At 40.9% G+C, this 20723-nt stretch overlaps 1 protein-coding gene across 2 annotated transcripts in view; it reads left to right on the top strand.

Moving 5' to 3' along the window:
- Positions 1 to 20723, top strand: part of LOC122556511 (protocadherin Fat 1-like) — a 161416-nt gene that overhangs the window by 119396 nt on the left and 21297 nt on the right. For both annotated transcript variants that reach the window (XM_043703233.2, XM_087995195.1), the window contains exons 10-18: positions 1163 to 5224; positions 7648 to 7844; positions 8293 to 8446; positions 9531 to 9764; positions 12540 to 12929; positions 14946 to 15160; positions 16060 to 16197; positions 17719 to 17862; positions 20074 to 20271. In XM_043703233.2, the coding sequence (XP_043559168.2) occupies positions 1163 to 5224; positions 7648 to 7844; positions 8293 to 8446; positions 9531 to 9764; positions 12540 to 12929; positions 14946 to 15160; positions 16060 to 16197; positions 17719 to 17862; positions 20074 to 20271 (5732 nt within the window). The remainder of the gene's footprint in view (positions 1 to 1162; positions 5225 to 7647; positions 7845 to 8292; positions 8447 to 9530; positions 9765 to 12539; positions 12930 to 14945; positions 15161 to 16059; positions 16198 to 17718; positions 17863 to 20073; positions 20272 to 20723) is intronic.

Here is a 20723-nt window from a genome sequence, read left to right as displayed (position 1 = left end):
TCAGTCCTATTGCTTTATTTTTTGTCCAATTTGTATGGCTTTTCCTTGAATTTAATACTATCACCACTTTCCCTCATCTGACCACATTACTCATTTTACATCAACTTCATTTAAGTCACATTCTCAAGCGATTCTGGGATTTACACATTAATGAACCAAAACCTGGAACCCATTCTAAAAGATGAAAGACTTAACTGCAATCTAGGTTTGTTGAACATATAATTTCAGTTGCATGACATTGTAATCTTTTGCTACAAATTCTGTGTCTTATGATCCTGCTCCACAGCTACCTGATGAAGGAGCAGCACTCCGAAAGCTAATGGTTCCAAATAGACCTGTTGGACTATAACCTGGTGTTGTGTGATTTTTAACTTTGTCCACCCCAGTCCAACACTGGCTTCTCCACATCATGGCTAAAAGATCAAGGTCAAGTTGCTGTAGTCTTGCCAGACCATAGGGCTGCCCCTCTCATTAGAGACAAAGACTCAACTGGTGCTGATTTAACCTAAAGGCCAACATTCCTCAGCTGAGAGGAGAAATTGAGAAGGACAGTCCTTCATGGTAACCTTGCCCGGTGATTGGAATTGAGCCCACGCTGTTGGCATCCAACTGCTTTGCAAACCCATCCAAACAGATACCACACTTCAAAAGTGCTTTTTTGAGCTTTGGGGCACTGTAATTGTGGAAGATGCTCCATAAATGCAAGCCTTTCTTTTCTACATCTTGAGTTGAACACAGCAACTCAACAAAGAATCTAACAAAAATGGCATTTAGCACTTTTAACAATGCACAACATTTCGTAGTGCACAATTCTTTATCCATTTTAACTAAAACTGAGACAATTGCTGAACATGTCATCAGTCAATTGCAAAGTGTGTGTCGTTGGTTGTGTGCATCATAATAAATCAAAAGTGCCACTTTTTCCTCACCAACTCATTGTGTGGCATTTCAATCAAGATGTATGAAAGCTAGACTTAACAGGCACACTTATTATGAAGCTACAGCAATGAATCATTGAGCGAATTCAGAAATTGTTCAATAATGCCATTGTTAAGAATCATATTTTCATTTAAGTATAGATAAGTTTTCACACCATAAACCTAGACACAGTCATTTTTCAAGTACATGTAAAGGAAAAACCTTCTTCCCATGTGTTTTTCAGGTAACAGTGGCAATATGTTCAATATTGATCCCGTTTCAGGCAAGATAACCGTGGCTAAGAAGCTAGACCAAGCAGTTAAAGGATCCTATGATTTAACAGTGAAAGCCCAGGATCAAGGTTATCCTCAACTCAGTACACTTGCCACGGTTGAAATTGTTGTTATGATTTCTGATTATTCACCTCCCAAGTTTCTGTTGAAGGAGTATTATGAAGAAATCAGCGAAGCAACTAGTATTGGATCATCAGTTGTCATGGTAACTGCAACCAGCCAATCAGCAGTGACTTATGAAATTAAAGCTGGAAACATAGATGACACATTTCACATCAACCCATACTCTGGTGTGATATCTCTTCATAAGGAGCTGGATTTTGAGAAAAATTCAGCTTACAAATTGAAAATTCAAGGTACCAGCATGACTGGACTGTACAACAGTCTTTTGGTGTCAATAAATGTTATAGATGAAAATGACAACCCACCCATCCTTGTTCAGTCTCAGTATATTGGCAGAATCAATGAGAATTCTCCTGTCAACAGTATTGTTCTGGATGAGAAAAACTCACCCCTAGTAGTTAAAGCGACTGATCAAGACACAGGTGCCAATGGCATGTTGGTGTATCAAATCATGGAATCTGATATGTTGAAGTATTTTTCCATTGATTCCAACATTGGAACCATTAGCACCGCTGTTGTTATTGACCATGAAGCCACCTCCATCTTTCATCTCACAGTTAGGGTACATGACTGTGGGCAGCCAACTCTGTTTGCAGCAGAAGTAGCAAGTATCACTGTGATGGTGATGGATGTTAATGACTGTCCTCCAAGGTTTGAGAAAGAATTATATGAATCAATTTTGCTGATACCTGCTCACAATGGGACTGACGTTCTCACAGTGAAAGCCGTAGATGCAGACTCTGACAGTTTCTCAAAAATCACATACAGTATAGTCGACGGAAATAACCAGGAGACATTCAGTATTGATTCTTCTACTGGCTTAATTTCAGTTCAAGATGCAGCCAGTCTTAAAGGCCAGTTTGAACTGACGGTCAGAGCATCTGATGGGATGCTAAAAGGTACTGCAATAGTAAAGATAAAAGTGTCAATTTTAAAGGAAAGTGGCCTAACATTTGCTCAGAGCTTGCACATGTTTTCAGTGTTGGAAAATACTACACTCACAGAAACTTTAGGTATTGTGAAAGCATTTGGAAATCAGCTGAATGAACCTATATTTTACTATATATTAAATCCAGATAAAAGGTTTAGAATAATTGAAACATCTGGCGCTTTTCAAACCACTGCAATGGCATGTGACCGTGAAGAACAGGAAGAATATGAATTTGTTGTTGAGGCACGTGATCTGCGTAATCCTCCCAGAGTTGCACATACATTAGTTAAAATTACTGTTGAGGACATTAATGACAATGCACCAAATTTTGTCCATTTACCATACCTGGCAACAGTCCAAGATGATGCAGAACCAGGTGATGTTATCTATCAAGTTACTGCTGAAGATAAGGACACTGGAGAAAATGCAGTCATCCATTACAGCCTTGTTGATCATTATAAATACTTCTGGATTGATCCCTACCTTGGGGACATTTCTCTCAGTGAGCATCTTGATTCTGATGCAGCAGATAAATATACATTATCTGTTATAGCTCAAGACAGAGGAGATCCTCCGCTTTATGCACAGACTGAAGTTGTTATCACTGTCAGGGATAAAATAACCCCAAGATTTGAAAAACCGTACTACAGAATCAGCGTCCCTGAAAACATCTCTCCGAACACACCAATTCTTCATGTGCATGCTAGCAACCCATCAGGATTCCGTGTGATCTACAACATTGTCACACAGAGAGCACTGCATCTCTTCTCTATTGAATTTAAGGCTGGGGTTCTGAACGTGATTGATGCGTTGGATTATGAAGACCTAACAAAGCATGTGCTGACTGTGCGGGCCACAGATTCAGTGATTGGATCTTATGCAGAAGCAATTGTTGATATTGAAGTTGAAGATGTTAATGACAACCCTCCCATGTTTACCGAAAAGGTCTATGGTTCAACATTATCTGAGGCCTCAGTTATCGGTACCTCTGTGGTACAGGTCAGTGCAAGTGATGCCGATTCTGGAAGGAATAAAGTTATCAGCTATCAATTTACAGCTATTACTAATAGTTCAGAATACTTCCATATTGATACTAGAAACGGCCTTGTCACAACAGCACGTACACTGGATTATGAAAAGACCCAACATTATAGCCTCACAATCAGGGCTATAGATAACGGTATTCCACCATTAAGTAGTGATGTGCTCCTGAATGTGAACATTTCAGATTTCAACGATAACCCACCTACGTTTCGCCAGAATCAGTATGAGACTACTATAAGTGAAGTGGCTACATGTGGCCATTTTGTTATACGAGTGCAGGCAAGAGATCCAGACAGCATAGATATTGATAAACTGGAGTACATCATCACAGAAGGAAATGAACAAAGACATTTTATAATTGGAACAAAATCCGGAATCATTTCTGTGTCCAATTCTTGTAAGAAAATATTAGAATCAAATTATCACTTAAACGTGTCTGTTTCAGACCGGGTTTTCAGGCGATCTATACCAGTTCAGATAAGAACTTCGAAGACAAATAAATTCAAGCCCATATTTGATCAAAACATGTATGAGATTGAGCTTGCTGAAAATGCTGAGGTGGGGACACATGTAATTGAGCTGAAAGCCGTCGACAGAGACTCTGGTCCATATGGCCACATTGACTATACAATCATAAATAAGTTAGCCAGAGAGAAATTTAGCATCGACAATCATGGTCGTATTTTAACGTCACAGAAATTGGACCGTGAAAATTCAACAGAAAAGGTAATTGCTGTTAAAGTGATGGCAAAAGATGGAGGTGGTAAAGTGGATTTTTGCACTGTGAATATTATATTGACTGATGAGAATGACAATGCACCTCAATTCCAAGCCGCTGAATACAAAATTCATGTTCCTGCCAGCACTCTTAAGGGTGCTCCGGTAATCCAGATCATAGCTATTGATGCAGATGAAGGAATGAACGCAGATGTCAGCTATTCTGTTGTCTCCAGTGAAGACAGAGTTGAAGATATATTGGAGATAAATCCTCTTACTGGATTTATCACAATCAAGGAGAGTCTGATTGGGTTGGAGAACAACTCGTTTACTTATTACGTGAAAGCACAAGATGGGGGCTCTCCACAGCAGGATTCCTGCGTTCCTGTTCTTGTCAAAGTTATCCCGCCTGACCTATCAATTCCACGATTCTCTGAACCACTGTACACTTTCTCAGCCTCAGAGGATCTTCCAGCGGGGTCAGAAATTGGTGTAATCACAGCAGAAGCTGACCAACCAGTTATTTACAGTCTGGTAAAGGGAAATACTGATGAAAGTAACAAAGGTGGAGTATTTACCCTTGATCAAAACACTGGAACATTGAAAATTGGGAAGAACATAGACCATGAAAAGACCAAATGGTACAAAATTGATGTAATTGCTCAGTGTTTCCATGGAGATTTAGAGGTTGCTTCTTCAGTGTCTATCAGCATCCAGGTAAAGGATGTCAATGATAACCAACCTATATTTGAGGCAAATCCTTATAGAGCCTTCATCCCAGAAAACATGCCAGTAGGGACCACAATCATACAGGTGACTGCCAATGACCAGGACACAGGAACGAATGGACATGTTACCTATCGCTTGTCTAATGAATTTGATGATGTTACCAATGTTTTTGCCATCGATGGAGACAGTGGGTGGCTGACAACCTTGAAGGAACTGGACTGTGAAACAAAGAACAGTTACAAGTTTGCCGTGGTGGCGTTTGATCATGGAGGAAAAGTCCAAATGTCCTCAACTGCCATCATAGAAGTTGAGGTAACTGATGAAAATGACAATTCTCCACAGTTCACAAGCAACATCTACAAGGCTACAGTCAACGAAGACAGCAAACCTGGGGAAGTGGTTGTTGTTCTTACTATGGTGGATGCTGATATTTCAGAATCCAATCGACATGCTACCTGCTACATTACAGGTAGGTCTTTGGTATAATGTATTCATTTAGATATTGATGTTTAGGAAGGCAGATAACATACTGTGACCACTGAGCTTGGAAGGGTGCACTGGTTACTTTTCTAGTGCCACTCTCCTGGCTACAACTAAATTTAAATTTAAAGTTTTATGATATGGCCAAGTATATAGTCTCAGACATTCAGGGTTTAAAACAAGTCAGTCAAGTTTCCTTAGTGAACAACAAATAATTGGTTTATTACCAAAACAAATCTACTCACACAAAGATGCCAAAATAATTGGCAAACAGTTTGGATTATGAATATATAACATATATATTATGCATTATTCTAAGAAATTTAATGTTCATACTTAAGTTTGAAGAGAAACGAAAATAATTCTTCAGTATTCACTTTAAAGTATTTTGGCCAAGTAATAGTTAAATTCATGAAAGAAGGATAAGTCATAGATTGACCCAAACGATTTTCTGATTAGGAGGGTATCTGACCCTAAGGTCATTCCACACACACATGTTGTTGGCACTAAGGTATCTTTCTCAAAAAGTGATAATTGTCAGAGTTCCCTTTGCTTCAGATGTTGGGATAAATTTTAAGAAAATTCCCTTCAGGAACTCTCCCTAAGTGGTAAAGATTATTTTTGGTTGGATTTCAGTTCACACACTTTACTGAAAGATGTCACGAAGAAAGAGAGAGAGAGCAATGGGAGGTACTTAGACAAGTTACAAATTGTGTTTCAAAGTTTAAAAAAATGCAGTTGTCTTATTCCACAACTTTTGCCATGTGACCTCTCTATGCGTTTCCCCCGGCTGTAAAACCCATCCAGCTCCCTGCAGTTTTTAAGTGCAACATTGCTCCTGTTGTACTCTGTGCCTTTTCATTAGCAAAGTGTCCTTTGTTTAAAAAGTTCAAGATATATTGGATCCATATAAACCTTTTAAAATAATTAATGTTGGTCATGTATCTCTCTAACTATATCAATATCAAAATAATAGGTACAATTTTCAGAGTTGATCACCTGCCCATTGTGTAAACTGTGTCAAGAGTGTAGTGCTGAAAAAGCACAGCCAGTCAGGCAGCATCTGAGGAGCAGGAGCATCGATGTTTCAGGCATAAGCTTCATTCCTGATGAAGGACTTATGCCTGAAACATCGATTCTCCTGCTCCTCGGATGCTGCCTGACCTGCTGTGCTTTTTCAGTACTACACTCTCGACTCTGATCTCCAGCATCTGCAGTCCTCAGTTTCTCCCATTGTGTAAACCGCCTGGTGTCTTTCCAACAGCTAGATAAAACAACAGAGGATGAGACAATTTCACATATTTCTTTCACACCCTTCTTGAAAACTGGGAATGAGGATCAGTTCAGGAATTATTGGATAGTTATTTTCATCTTGGCAGTCAAAGGCATTTACAAAAATGATAATCTGAAGTAAAATTAATGGTCACTTGGACAAATGTGGATTCATGAAGGAAAGCAACCACAAGCTTTAAAAGGAAAAATTGTATATCATTGATTTAATTGAGTTCTTTAATGAGGTAATACCAAAGGTTAATGGATGTAATGTCATTAATGTGGTGTGCATGGATTCTTTAATGGTATTTGATAAGAGTGCCACACAATAGTGAAGTCAAATAAGAAGGACAGGGGCAGCATGGATACAAAGTTGATTCAGTGACAGGAAACAGCAATGTAGTCATTGAAAGTAAGCATGCAGGTACAGCAAGCAGTTAGAAAGGCACATGGTATGTTGACCTTCTTTGCAAGCGGCTTGAGTACAGGAACAAGGAACTACAAAATCGTGAACTCCCTCCCTTGTAGGGTCGTAGATGTACCTGCACCAAATGAACTACAGTGGTTCAAGAAGGCAACTCACCAAACCTTCTAAAGGGTAATTATGGATTTAGGAATGGGCAATAAGTGTTAACCCAGTCAATGAAGCCTATATCTCCTGATTTGAAAAAAAGACCTACATAGGGCCTTGGTGAGACTACATCGAAAACATTGTGTGTAATTTTGGACTCCTTATATATCAAAAAATACATACTTGCCATTGGGGAAGGGCAGCAAAGATTCACCAGACTGATTCCTGGATGACAGGGTTTGTCATTTGAGGAGAGATTGAGTTGAATAGGCCTGTATTCACCAGGGTTTAGAAGAGTTGGATCTGAAATGTATTGCTTGAGAATGTGGTGGAGGCAAATTCAATCATGGTTTTAATGATAGAATTAGATAATTAGATAATTATCCAACAAGATATGATTTGCAGGGCTAAGGGGCTAAGAAGGGACTAAGTGGACTACTCTTGCAAAGCACTGGCATGGACATGAAAGGCTGAATGACCTCCTTCAGCACCTCATTCTAAGACATTGTGTCTAATGTTTCACAATTAAGAAAATTCAATTATGTGTCAATCCAAATTTGTTTCATTAGATGGCGATCCTCTGGGCCAGTTTGCTCTTGAGAACTTTGAAGGCCAGTGGCGAGTTTATGTAAAGGAAGCTCTGGACCGAGAGGAGAAAGAAAAATACATTCTAAATATCACGGCCACTGATGGCAAGTTTATAACTGAATCAGCAGTCGAGGTCCTTGTTCATGATGTTAATGATAACAGCCCACACTGCAAACAGGTAATTATCCTGCACCATAAAGAATGGCTACGCATTTAACCAAACATCCATCAATGTTATGGTGCGGGAGTAGCAGAAACGCTAGCACTTCCTGGCTATTAACTCCTTTGCACTGCAGCAAATGCATCAAAACATTCAAGATTTCATTAATGAACGTATTTCCTTATCCAAAATCTGAATCTCCAGATAAATCTTGACACACCGGGAGTTACGTAAGCTCTTCTAGAGAATACAATGGTGTCATTCTTCCCCTAGGACAATGTGTTCTGAATTCCTCCTCCAGCTTCAATACCCATCGTACCCTGAAGATGCATAAGCATTGTGGGATGTGTGCATTTGGCACAATACTTATCAACGCTCAGTAGAAAAGTACTGTATAATCATTTGAAACATATGTCACTGCTTCCATATATCTATTTCATTTTGATGTTCGGCTTTCTTTTCACAGCTCACATACACTGAAATCGTTTCAGAAGGGGCACCTTGGGGTCAGTTCATTTTGAAGGTTTCTGCAACAGACTCAGACGCTGGCACCAATGCTCAGATAACTTACACTCTGCACGGGCCAGGCGCAAACAAGTTTCGACTTGATCCACAGACAGGTAAAGAAATAAACAGTTGGGTTCAAAGTTTATATATAAATAACACAATGGTATTTAACCATAACAAATGAAAAACTGATATGTAACCCTGCAGCCGAGAGGCTTGCAAGTCGTTAATGAGTGCTGGACAGACTTTGCACCTGCATTGACCGCAGCACAATTTAGCAGCAAAGTGTAGGGTTAGAAACATAGAAAATGCTGAAGGTTAAAAGACCAGAGTCCAACTGGAATGTCTTTCAATATTGTGATAGTTACTTGATGCAATGCGAAAGGTGTTGATGATTGTTTTGAGGTATTTTCTTGTCAACTTGTTTAGCAATGTTATTATACACCTCTGGAGCAAGTGAGACTTGAAGCTGGGCCTCCAGGTCAAAGGGTAGAGGCAGTACCACTGTGCCATAAGACCCCTCATTTTGAGTTTCCATGTTGTATTTAAATCTATTCAATTCTAATTGTGTCTACTGTTCAACCGAAATGGGTAGTGATAATGACAGCTGCCCCAAGGCAAAAAGAGACAGATATTTGAGAAGAGTATGAGCAAAGTGAAGCCAATTCATACAGTTAATCCTCAGACAGCAAAAGCCATGACTGTTAAGAAAGATAATGATACATAGATTAACCAAAGAGATTTTCTAGTTTATCACCAGATTTCTTCTTCAGTTTTCTTTCCATTGTCTTTCAATATGTAGTGGTAACCCTTGAGTACTTCATCATGTGGCTACTCTTAATGGATGAGCCGACACCCTTAGCCCAACTGGTCTTTGTAAGCACAGCAGCATCAAAACTGAGGCTAGTCCTGCTCTTATTTGTCAACCATGGGTGCAGACTTCCAGGAGCGGTAGTTAGTTGGTAATGTTGAGTGAGAATCCTCAATAACCCAGGTTCCCTGAGCCCAATTGTAGCATTCCAAACACCAACCCAGATGTGTTAACTTCGACTCCAACTGGTGATTAAACCATGGACTTTCCAGTTTGGCATGTTCCAGTTTAGACAGTCGATGAATCACTTGACTGATCAGGGAGCTGTTAAGGATTTGAATGTCAGTTTACATTTTAGTAACTCTTGTTTCTGTTCCTTGCCTCAGGAGAATTGATGACAGTTGGCATTTTGGACCGTGAGAGTCAAGCTGTGTATAATCTGGTTGCAAAAGCATCTGATGGGAGTGGCCTATTTTGCGAGGCAGATATAAGCATTACATTACAGGATGTGAATGACAATCCTCCCAAATTCTCAGCAACTCAATATGCAGTATCTGTCTTCGATAACACCACTGTCAAGACTCCTGTGGCAGTTGTCCATGCCAGAGATCCCGATGTTCGTAAGTATTTTGTCAGAGAGAGTCATAGAGTCATAGAGATGTACAGCATGGAAACAGACCCTTCGGTCCAACCCGGCCATGCCTGCTAGATATCCTAACCTAATCTAGTCCCACCTGCCAGCACCCGGCCCATATCCATCCAAACCCTTCCTATTCATATACCCATCCAGATGCCTTTTAAATGTTGCAATTGTACCAGCCTCCACCACATCCTCTGGCAGCTCATTCCATACACGTACCACCCTCTGTGTGAAACATTTGCCCCTTAGGTCCATTTTACATCTTTCCCCTCTCACCCCAAACCTATGCCCTCTAGTTCTGGACTCCCTCACCCCAGGGAAAATACCTTGCCTATTTATCCTATCCATGTCCCTCATGATTTTATAAACCTCCAAAAGGTCACCCCTCAGCCTCCGACGCTCCAGGGAAAACAGCCCCAGCCTGTTCAGCCTCTCCCTATAGCTCAAATCCTCCAACCCTGGCAACATCCTTGTAAATCTTTTCTGAACCCTTTCAAGTTTCACAACATCTTTCCGATAGGAAGGAGACCAGAATTGCAAGCAATATTCCAATAATGGCCTAACCAATGTCCTGTACAGCCGCAACATGACCTCCCAACTCCTGTACTCAATACTCTGACCAATAAAGGAAAGCATACCAAATGCCTTCTTCACTATCCTATCGACCTGCGACTCCACTTTCAAGGAGCTGTGAACCTGCACTCCAAGTTCTTTGTTCAGCAACACTCCCTAGGACCTTACCATTAAGTTTATAAGTCCTGTTAAGATTTGCTTTCCCAAAATGCAGCACGGTGGCTCAGTGGCTAGCACTGCTGCCTCACAGCACCAGGGACCCGTGTTCAATTCCCGCCTCGGACAACTGTCTGTGTGGAGTTTGCACATTCTCCCCGTGTCTGTATGGGTGCTCCGGTTTCTTCCCACAGTCCAAAGATGTGCATGTCAGGTGAATTGGCCATGCTAAATTGCCCGTAGTGTTAGGTACGTTAGTCAGGGGTAAATGTAGGGGAATATCTGGGTAGGTTGCTGTTCGGAGGGTTGGTTTGGACTTGTTGGGCCGAAGGACCTGTTTCCATATTGTAGGAAATTAATCTAAACCTCGCATTTATCTGAATTAAACTCCATCTGCCACTTCTAAGCCCATTGGCCCATCTGGTCCAGATCCTGTTGTAATCTGAGGTAACCTTCTTCGCTGTCCACTACACCTCCAATTTTGGTGTCATCTGCAAACTTACTAACTCTACCACTTATGCTCGCATCCAAATCATTTATGTAAATGACTAAAAGGTAGAGGATCCAGCACTGTTTCCATGCTGTACATCCCTGTGACTCAATGACAATGAAGAAAACAGTAGGATCACTTAGCAGGTTGTCTAGCATCCGCTTAGAGAACTGACAAACCTGTATTATAGATGTGCAGTATACTTCATAGGTGAAAATTAAAAGTCAGGCAAAGACATTAAACATTTTTTATTTTAGAAACTGTGTGGGAACAGGTCATTCAGTCCAACATGTCCACATCAAACCTCCGAAGAGCATCCCACTCAGACCCATCCCCTACCCTATCCCTGTAACCCTGCATTTCCCATGGCTAACACACCTGACCTGTACATCCTTGGACACTGTGGGAAATTTAGCATGGCCAATCCACCTAACTTTCACATCCTTGGACACTATCGGTAATTTAGCATGGGAAATACACCTAACCTGCTCCTCTTTGGACTTTGGGAAGAAACTGGAGCACCTGACAGAAACTCATGCAGTCATGGGGAGAACATTCAAACTCCACAGACAATCACCCGAGGCTAGAATCAAACCCAGGTCTCTGGTGCTGTGAGGCAGCAGTGCTAACCACTGTGCCATAGATTGTCTGTGATAATCTGTTACATCACTTACAATTCCTCATATTTTTTAAAAAACTTCTTATTCACATTTTCAAATTTCATCAAAATACTAATTATTTTACCAATTATAAATACCAAAAATATTTCAGTCTTGAAGAAGAATCTGCAGTTGAACTGTTCTGCATTGACTAATCATTAATATATTTCATTTAGCATTGTTACATTTGGTTTTCACTATATTCAAAACTAATATTCATCTCTGTCAAACCTGTGATTTCACATTCAGAAACAAGTTCGGCTCCAGATTGAATGTGCAGAGTCTAAACTCGTGTTTAACCAAATTGCATTCAAAGTTCATGTTCCATCAAGCTCAGTTTAAGCTCCTCAGTGTCTTAATGACCTCTGGGGTTGCTGGAGGTGTGATGTTATTTCCCTAACTGCAAAACTGATAGCAGATCATCTAGCAGACGCAAAATTCTGCAAGATTTACAACTTGTAGGATAATTCAGTGAGCAGAAAGGTGTGGATGAAGGGTTTGTTATACGGGTAAGGATTCACTGTCCTTTCCTGTATGATGAACAGAGTTAGTGTTCGCCCAATACAATGTGCAGACACTGAAGACTTTTCTCTTGGAATGAGTATGTATAGCAAGGGGTTAGTTCTTCCCCAGAGTATGCTAATGTATGTGTACATTAAATGTGCCATAAAATGGGTTTGCAGAATTGGTTGTTGGTAGCATAGTATGATGATGCAAGTGACTTAAGGTGAATTTGCTACCTTTTCATTGTAGAGTTGCAGAGATTGAGTCTGAGTCATGGAAGAGATTCTCAAGCTGTCCTCCATCTGCCAGGCTTAAACTTTGTGTTAGGATAATCATGGTTATTCTTTCCTAATATTGTTTTCCACCTCAACAGGTCTCAATGCAGAAGTCACATATTCCTTAGTGGACTCGGCAAATGAATATTTCTCCATTGATGAGCTCTCAGGTGTCATATATCTGGCAAAGTCTTTATACAAGGAACAGCAGAAAGCTTTTAACTTGATGATTCAGGCCACAGACCATGGCCTTCCACAGAGACTCTCTTCATTTGTCAATGTGGTGGTTTCAGTCATTGGCATTGAAGAGTTCATTCCGGTCTTCATACAAAAGGAGTACATTGCCAGCATCCCTGAGAATGTGAGCAAAGGCATAGAGATACTGAGTGTGTCAGCACTAACCCAAGATGCCACTAACGATGCACAGATCCTTTACACTATCACAAATGGCAATGACCATGGCAAGTTTCTTATTGATGCCAAAACAGGTAAACTTGTGTGTTTTAAATCTATTTTGTTCTGAAAGTAACTGATTTAATACTGCAATATTTGCTGAGCATATGCAAAGAATTTGTCTGTTAGTTTCATGATTTTTTTTGCTGTTGTACAAGAAATACCAATAAATGAAGGACTTACTGATATGTGATCATGCTGTGTAAGATTGTACGTAACATGAATAAATAGGAACTTGCAGTGTGTGAGGTGCATAGGAGAGCATCATGCCACACAAAGTGTATGGACTGTTAATGGGTAAGAAGATTATCATTGAACCACAGGGTATTTATGCTTATTTAAGCAGTTCATATCCAAGGACCATCATGGATATTTTCACATATAATATTAGTACATGAGGCCAACTTTAGATATGAACTTGCTTACTTGAGCCAGAATATGTTGTGAAGCCAGGTGCTGGGCTAGTGATCAAACTAACTCTAACAATACTTAATACCAACCCTTCTAGTTTGGAAGTGCAGCATGTCCAACACATAACTAAAATGCTCAGGTCTTTATTGCATCAGTGGTAGGATGATTGATCTTAAATTGGCTAGTAAATAGTAAAATTTCATGTTAAAATTATCATGCTGGCCTGGCAGGGACAAGAGATCATTGAGCTACATTCAGAAGGGTCCTGGACAGGCATTTGCTGGATCGTCAGAACTGTCTTTAATATGAGATGTTAAACTGAAGTTCGGTCAGCCTGTTCAGGTATTGAAGATTTCTCCAAAACTCTTTTTCGAGAAAGGCATTGAGCTGCCTTGGTCCATTTTTTTCTTTACCCTAAATGTAGACAAGTTGATTCATCTCATTGTTGCTTGTCAGAGATGACTGTGTGTACGATGGGTGCTGCATTCACTTACATAGCTTACTGTTTGCACTTCAATATAATTCATTAGCCTGGATTCAGCCATGATCTCACTGAATGTGGAGCAGACTCAATTGGCTGAATAGCCTACTTTTGCTCCCATGTCTTATGGTCTTACTTTCCAATAGCCAAGCAGTTGTTATTTTTGCAAAGGTGGGAGTTGCTCATGGGACCCTGAGAAATCCCCATTTTAGCAGAATCCAAAGGAATTTCCTGGGAAATTGAATATGTTGCTGAGCAATCCCTTTCTGCCAAGAGCCCTGTGAAAGTCTCCATTTAACTTGGAGAATTAAAAGTTTCCGATGAAATTAAGTAAATAGTTACTCAGGAAATCTCTGACCCCTGAGCAACTATTCAACTGACCCCATACTTAACTCACACAATCCCAACTGCAGCTCCTCCCATCCCTTACATTCCCCGTAGTCCCTGATCCAGTAGTTCCCTGGGACCTTCCCCTATTCGCAGACAAGACTGCCACCCCCTCCACTTCTGATGGGCTCTTCCTTTCCTATACCAAATCTGAGCCATCCAACCTGCTCCCCCATAGCCAGAACAACCAACTCTATGCTCCTACCAACTGACCCAGACCCGACCCTTCCTCACCCAAATGTCCACTACTGGACCCAACCTGGACCCATACCATTCAGTTCAAAACCTCTCCCCTCATCACCAAACCATGAACCACCGTCCAACCCCTGCCAGATCTGATTTCTCCCATTTGGCACGCTACCCTGCTGGCGTTACCTTTTACATTTCATTACACAGCAGCTGACTGCTGGAGAATGGGGGTCTGGTTTGCCCTGCTCTGACACTTCTGTGCTTAGAGGGAACTGTTGGAATGGAAGAATGGCTCTGCATTTCGGCAGGAGCCCTGATCAGCATCTACTCTCTGAAAACGTGGAACTTCTCCCTTTGTAAAGTACTTGGGGCATAGGGGCAATCCATGTGAGATAGTCACTCCTCAGAAAATAGAGTCCATAATACCTGGGTTGGACTGAGAGGTATGTAATGGCTCTCTGCCTGTTAAAATTCTTACTTTGTTAATCATGGACAGGCAATGAGAAAAGGGTTGAAATAGCTTTGAAGTGATATCCATTAAAGTTAATCGATTTATAAAAACAATGACCAATTCTGTGTACAGGAGCCTTGTATGTGAATGGAAGCCTGGACTATGAATCTTGCCATGAGTATTACTTGTCAGTTGAAGGCAATAGGAAGGGAACGCCACTGTTCAGTGACAGCACAATGGTGATCATCAATGTCACCGATGTTAATGACAACTCGCCAAAATTCAGCCATAGTGTATACAGAGCTGAAATCAGTGAGGATGCTGCCCATGAGGAGTTGGTTCTACAAGTAAGTAAACAAAAATTCTATTTTCATTAGCTTTCAAATAAAAATCAGACTGGGAAATAAAATCAAAATTTCTATTGGAAAAGATCATTAATAAGTTATAGCTGCACAATTCAGTCTCTTTACCCGCCTGCCAAATATGATTACATGAGATCTGACTGAGAGCCCATCAAACTATGAAATAAAAAAAACAGAAAGTGATAAAAAAAAAACTCTGGCAACATCTGTGGAGACAGAGATAGAGTTAGTGTTTCAAGCACAATACAACTCTTCTGAACTTAAGTAGCTATAAAATTGTTTTGTGTCTACTCCCGTGCAGACGTCAAGTTTCAATCTTTTAGGCTGATGGGCTATAAAGGTACTTTTATCATAAAATGAAATAATCTCTTCATTCCAAATGGGGAGGCAGTGGCCAAGTGGCATTTTTGCAAGACTATCAATCCAGAGGTCCAGATAATATTCTGGAGTTCAAATCCTGCCATAGGAGATGGTGAAATTTGAATTCTATACGAATCTGGAATCAAGAATCTCATGATAATTGACCCAATCATTTGAGGAAAGCACAGCTGGTTCACTAATTTATATTAATGTACATTAGGGAAGGAAACAGCCATCCTTACTTGGTCTGGACTACATGCGACTCCCACTTACAATTGAGGAATACAATTGCCGTTTAACTGCCCTTTGGGCAATGGGTTCTGGCCTACCTAGCAATGCCCATGTTCTGTGAATGACTAAAACAATATAATGTCTGTTTGCTCTGAGCTAGAATTCAACTCCCAAACTGAGTCTACTGTTAGGACTAAAGATTGCTCCTGAATTATAATTAATTCGTTCAATAAAGTGAGACAGGACTTGTCTGCTCATCTTGTCCTCTATCTTTTTCTCTACATGCCCATTAGGTAACAGCTGCTGACAGTGATGGACCGCTAAACAACCGAATCCAATATTCAATATTGGATGGTGATCCCAACCAGCATTTTAGAATAAACTCGAAAAGCGGGGAGATTGTGTTATCGCAGCACCTTGATAGGGAAGAGGTAAGTAGAAAATATATCACAGAAATCCAGGAAGGTACAATCAATAAACCATTGTCATTCCCAGAGTATAGTCTCCAAATAAGAATGTAGCCACTGGGTGGCATAATGGACAAGGATATTTATCTTCCTGATGAAATTTGTCAGAGTATTTAATGTGAAAATTCTTCTTCCAGCTCTAAAAGCTGACTTCAAATTATTAGCAGAAAGAAATTATACCAGTCCCCTTTTTGGCAAATTTGGTCAGAAACAGTGGTAGGAAGACCCTGGACTTCTGATGTCAGAAATCATGTTTACTATGCAACAGACATGAGGCTCATTACTTTATTTCAAAGGTTCAACTGAATTAACAAAGTCACAGCTAAATATAATTTCCAGGCTGTACTGGTTATAAGAAAACTTCATCCTAAAAATGGCCACAAAATATTATTGGCAGTAATTGGGATCTGTTAATGCTGCTGAAGAAAATGTGGATCAGTAGCCCAACATTAGCCACAGAGCAGGCTGCTTTCAGGCAGAATCCAAGGAACTAGGATATTTTGTTTAAGACCTTGCAGAAGGCATCCTGTGTTTGTTACTGTCACAGTCAGTGCATGTGAGTCTTATCTTGTGTCTTCTTCATTCAAAAGGCAGTAGATCATTAAATCACTACAGTGCGGAATCAGGCCATTTTGCCCATTAAGTTTACACCAGCCCTCTGAAGGGCATCCAACCCAAAGCCACCCTCGACCCTGTAACCCTGCATTACCCATAGCTAATCCATTTAGCCTGCACATCTCTGGACAATATGGGTAATTTAGCATGCCCAATCCTACTCACTTGCAAATCTTTGTACTGTGGAAGGAAATCAGAGCACCTAGAAAAACTCACGTAGACACAGGGAGAAAGTGCAAGCTCCATACAATCATCTGAGGCTGGAATCAAACCCGGGTCCCTGGTGCTGCAAGGCAGTAGTACTAACCACTGAGCCACCATGCCACTCCTACCTACTTTTGGAAATATTGTATATGTAATAATATGTAGATTGTTCATCAGCAGAGCTTGCTGACAATAAGGATTCTTATTGTGCACATTTGATTCTGGCTTCCATCCAACGTTTCATCACCTGGGAAGAGACAGGTTAATTAACTGCTGGAAATATCAAAGCCTATCCTAACTTGCACATGAAAACTGTCCATAAGGTAACACTTGCCAACCATTGTCATCAAAAAAGGATCAGGACTGAGAACATCAGATGATGTATTGTACCCCTCCCTTGCCCAAGGTTGCTGGGGCCAATTTTATCACTAGTCTCTCCTGCACTGTTAGTCCAGTGAACAGAGATCAGACTAAGAAAGACATGGGACTTCTCTACGTTAAATGAAACATTACAACACCACTAGAAGACATTCACTCAGTGAAGCCCAAGTATTGTATATTTTATCTGCTGTAACCTGCAGAGTGGTAATAAAGCAATGTAAGTATTTTAAGTTTACTTTGTTATAAATGTAAAACGGTCTGTGACGATTACTGTCTCTTCTCCAGATATCTAGTTATTCCTTGACAGTCCGGGCTACAGACAATGGCAAGCCTCCGCTATTCAGTCACACTACAGTCAACATCCAAGTGTTAGATGTAAATGACAATCCACCAATGTTCTTTCAGTTCAACTACAGTGTGGTAATTCAGGTAAGTGTGAATAGATTTCAGCCATGACCTCAGCCATGACCTTAATAATAACAACTTGTACTTCAATGGCACTTTTAATGTAGCAAAGAATTCAGAGAACTTCACAGAAGCATTATCAAACAAAACCTTCTCACATCTGGAGGTATTATGGCAGGTGACTGAAATCTTGAACAAAAGGGTAGGTTTTCAGGACCATCTTAAAGGAGAAGACAGAGCTGGAAAAGCAGAAAAGTTTAGGAAAGGAATTCCAGAGTTTAGGTCCTGGATTGCTGAACACATGGTTGTCCATTAAGGATTGATTAAAATCAAGGATGTCAGACTGCAGGAGGTTATAGTTGGTGGGAGTAGGGGCAGGAAGGTATTTATAAAAAAATGATGAGAATTTTAAATTTGAGGTATTTCTAAACCAGGAGCCAATGTAGATTATCATGTTATTTTATCCAATCCAGCTGTTTTTGGGTATGGTACAGCTTTCCAGTTTTAAAATGGGTTAGCATAGGAAGCTACAGATTGGCATGAAGTAAATGTAGTGATCACAGGTTAGCAAGAATTACATATTTTATCACTACTGCTCTTCATCTGTTGTATGTCAACTATGTTCAATTCAGCCAGAGTCTAACAACTCTTCCAACCAAACGTCAGAGGTGACCATTTTTTTCCCAACGTCTTGTGGATATTTGAGTCATGGAGTCATAGGGTTTTGCAACATGGAAAGAGGCCCTTTAGCCCATCATCAACCACCTATCTACTATAGTGTTGTTTTTCAGCAGTTGATCTGTAACCTGAGCAAGAGTAGAATGTGCCCACTGCCTCAATCCTTTCAGAGCCTGGAATGGCAATGTGGCATTGAGACAATGGGCACATTCTACCCTTCCCAGTAACAGGAATCCCGCCTCCCATCCCTAGAAAGCTGATAAAATCCAGCTGCTTCTGTGCAATAAGTTCAAACTGATGGAAATCAATTGTGACACTTAAGTAGCCAATAAAGGACATCCCTTGTCACCACTGGCATTTTACCAGTTCTGGGTGTGCCCTCTGCCACTTGGAGAGCTTGCTAGGTGGATGCTGCATTTGTTCCTGAGGGGGTCTGCTAATCAGGTACTGGAGGAGTTCAGAATTCCCCTCCCTCACCCAGCTCCATCAACCAAGACTCAAAACTAACCCAGTCTCAGTCAGCGTATTGCAAGGGTCATGTCCATCACTACAAATGAGTGTAGTCGCTGCAGTTACTACATACCCAGTGGCAGAGCTAAGGCAGTGGAGCTGCTGGCTTTCTTTGCTAACTGGTCGCTGTCAAGGCAGACTTGGGCCTCTTAAAGGGATAGAAATCCTGATAGTAACTATCAGCTGCCAGATTGGCCTAAAACCTAGAAAGGCGGAGGTAGGTACTGCAGATGTTGGAGATCAAAGTCAAGATTAGAGTGGTGCTGGAAAAGCACAGCAAGTCAGGCAGCATCTGAGGAGCAAGAAAATCACGTTTCGGGCAAAAGCCTTTCCCCAGGAAGCCCTCGATTTTCCTCCCAGAAAAGGGCTTGCCCACAAGCTTTCTGAACTGATGTTGGGGCCCCTGTCATCTCGGAGAAAGTGAGGACTGCAGATGCTGGAGATCAGAGCTGAAAATGTGTTGCTGGAAAAGCGCAGCAGGTCAGGCAGCATCCAAGGAGCAGGAGAATCGACGTTTTGGGCATGAGCTCTTCTTCAGGAATGAGGAGAGTGCCAAGCAGGCTAAGATAAAAGGTAGGGAGGATGGACTTGGGGGAGGGGTGTTGGAAATGCTCCTTGGATGCTGCCTGACCTGCTGCACTTTTCCAGCAACACATTTTCAGCCCCTGTCATCTCAACAAACTTCAGCCCTGTGTCTGCAATTGCCATTAATGTACAGGAAAGAAGACAAAATTGAAATCTCAGTCTTGATTGAAGATGAAATGCTGAGACAAAATCCAACAGGAAAGGAGTGGATAAGGCAGATGTGGAGAATAAGCATCCTGCCTACTCATTGGGAGCCCAAGTGGAGACAGTTATGTGCAAGGGCCAGCATCCATTTGAATGATAGTGTTTCTGTATTTTCAACTAATGGAGAATGGCCCAGACTGGACAGTCAATGAGGGAGAACCAAAGCAGTAGTGAAGTAATGGTGACCACTAATGCCATGTGATCATTAATTCTCTTTGCAAATTTGTTAGAAACTAAATGCAATTTTTCCTTTCTCAGGAGAATGAGGCAATAGGCTCGAGCGTATTGCAACTGTTGGTAATAGACCGGGATTCCGACTCCAACGGTCCACCATTCTTCTTCTCGATTACAGCCGGCAATGAGGGGAATAACTTTCACATTGACCAGCAGGGACTGCTGAAGACGCAAGCTCGCCTTCAACAGAAAGTGAGGGACCAATACATTCTGCAAGTTCAGGTAAATCTAAAATATCTTACACCCTTAATCCTTTCCTAAGGCACTGACTGTTCGGTTAAAAAGGCCGACTGCCAATTTGCCATATCAGCAATAAGAGCGGTCGACTTTTACGAGGTGCCCTCATATCTTTAGGCTGCTGGCGATGAATAAACATCAACACATCGCCTTACCTGCACCATCAGATCTTCGAAGATACAATTGAATATTATCTCTGCTGCACTAAACAGCATTCCTCCTACCTGTTCAGGCAAATCCTAAATTGGCACTGTTACAAAATTAGCAAACAATAGTGCCATTGATGATTTCCCTGCTGAATAACTGCCCTATTCTTTGCACATTGAACAATCTCATTAGAGCACACATTATTCCATTCACCACAGACATGAACTTCTCCAGGTATTTTGCTTCAATACCAAGTATAATAAGACTTCAGTTGATGTTTCTAATAATCC

The sequence above is a fragment of the Chiloscyllium plagiosum genome, unplaced genomic scaffold, assembly GCF_037043375.1.
Source record: "Chiloscyllium plagiosum isolate Xiang-an unplaced genomic scaffold, Cpla_swu_hap1 HiC_scaffold_16, whole genome shotgun sequence".
NCBI classification, from domain to species: Eukaryota; Metazoa; Chordata; class Chondrichthyes; order Orectolobiformes; family Hemiscylliidae; genus Chiloscyllium; species Chiloscyllium plagiosum.
This window is presented reverse-complemented; position numbering and strand designations above follow the sequence as displayed.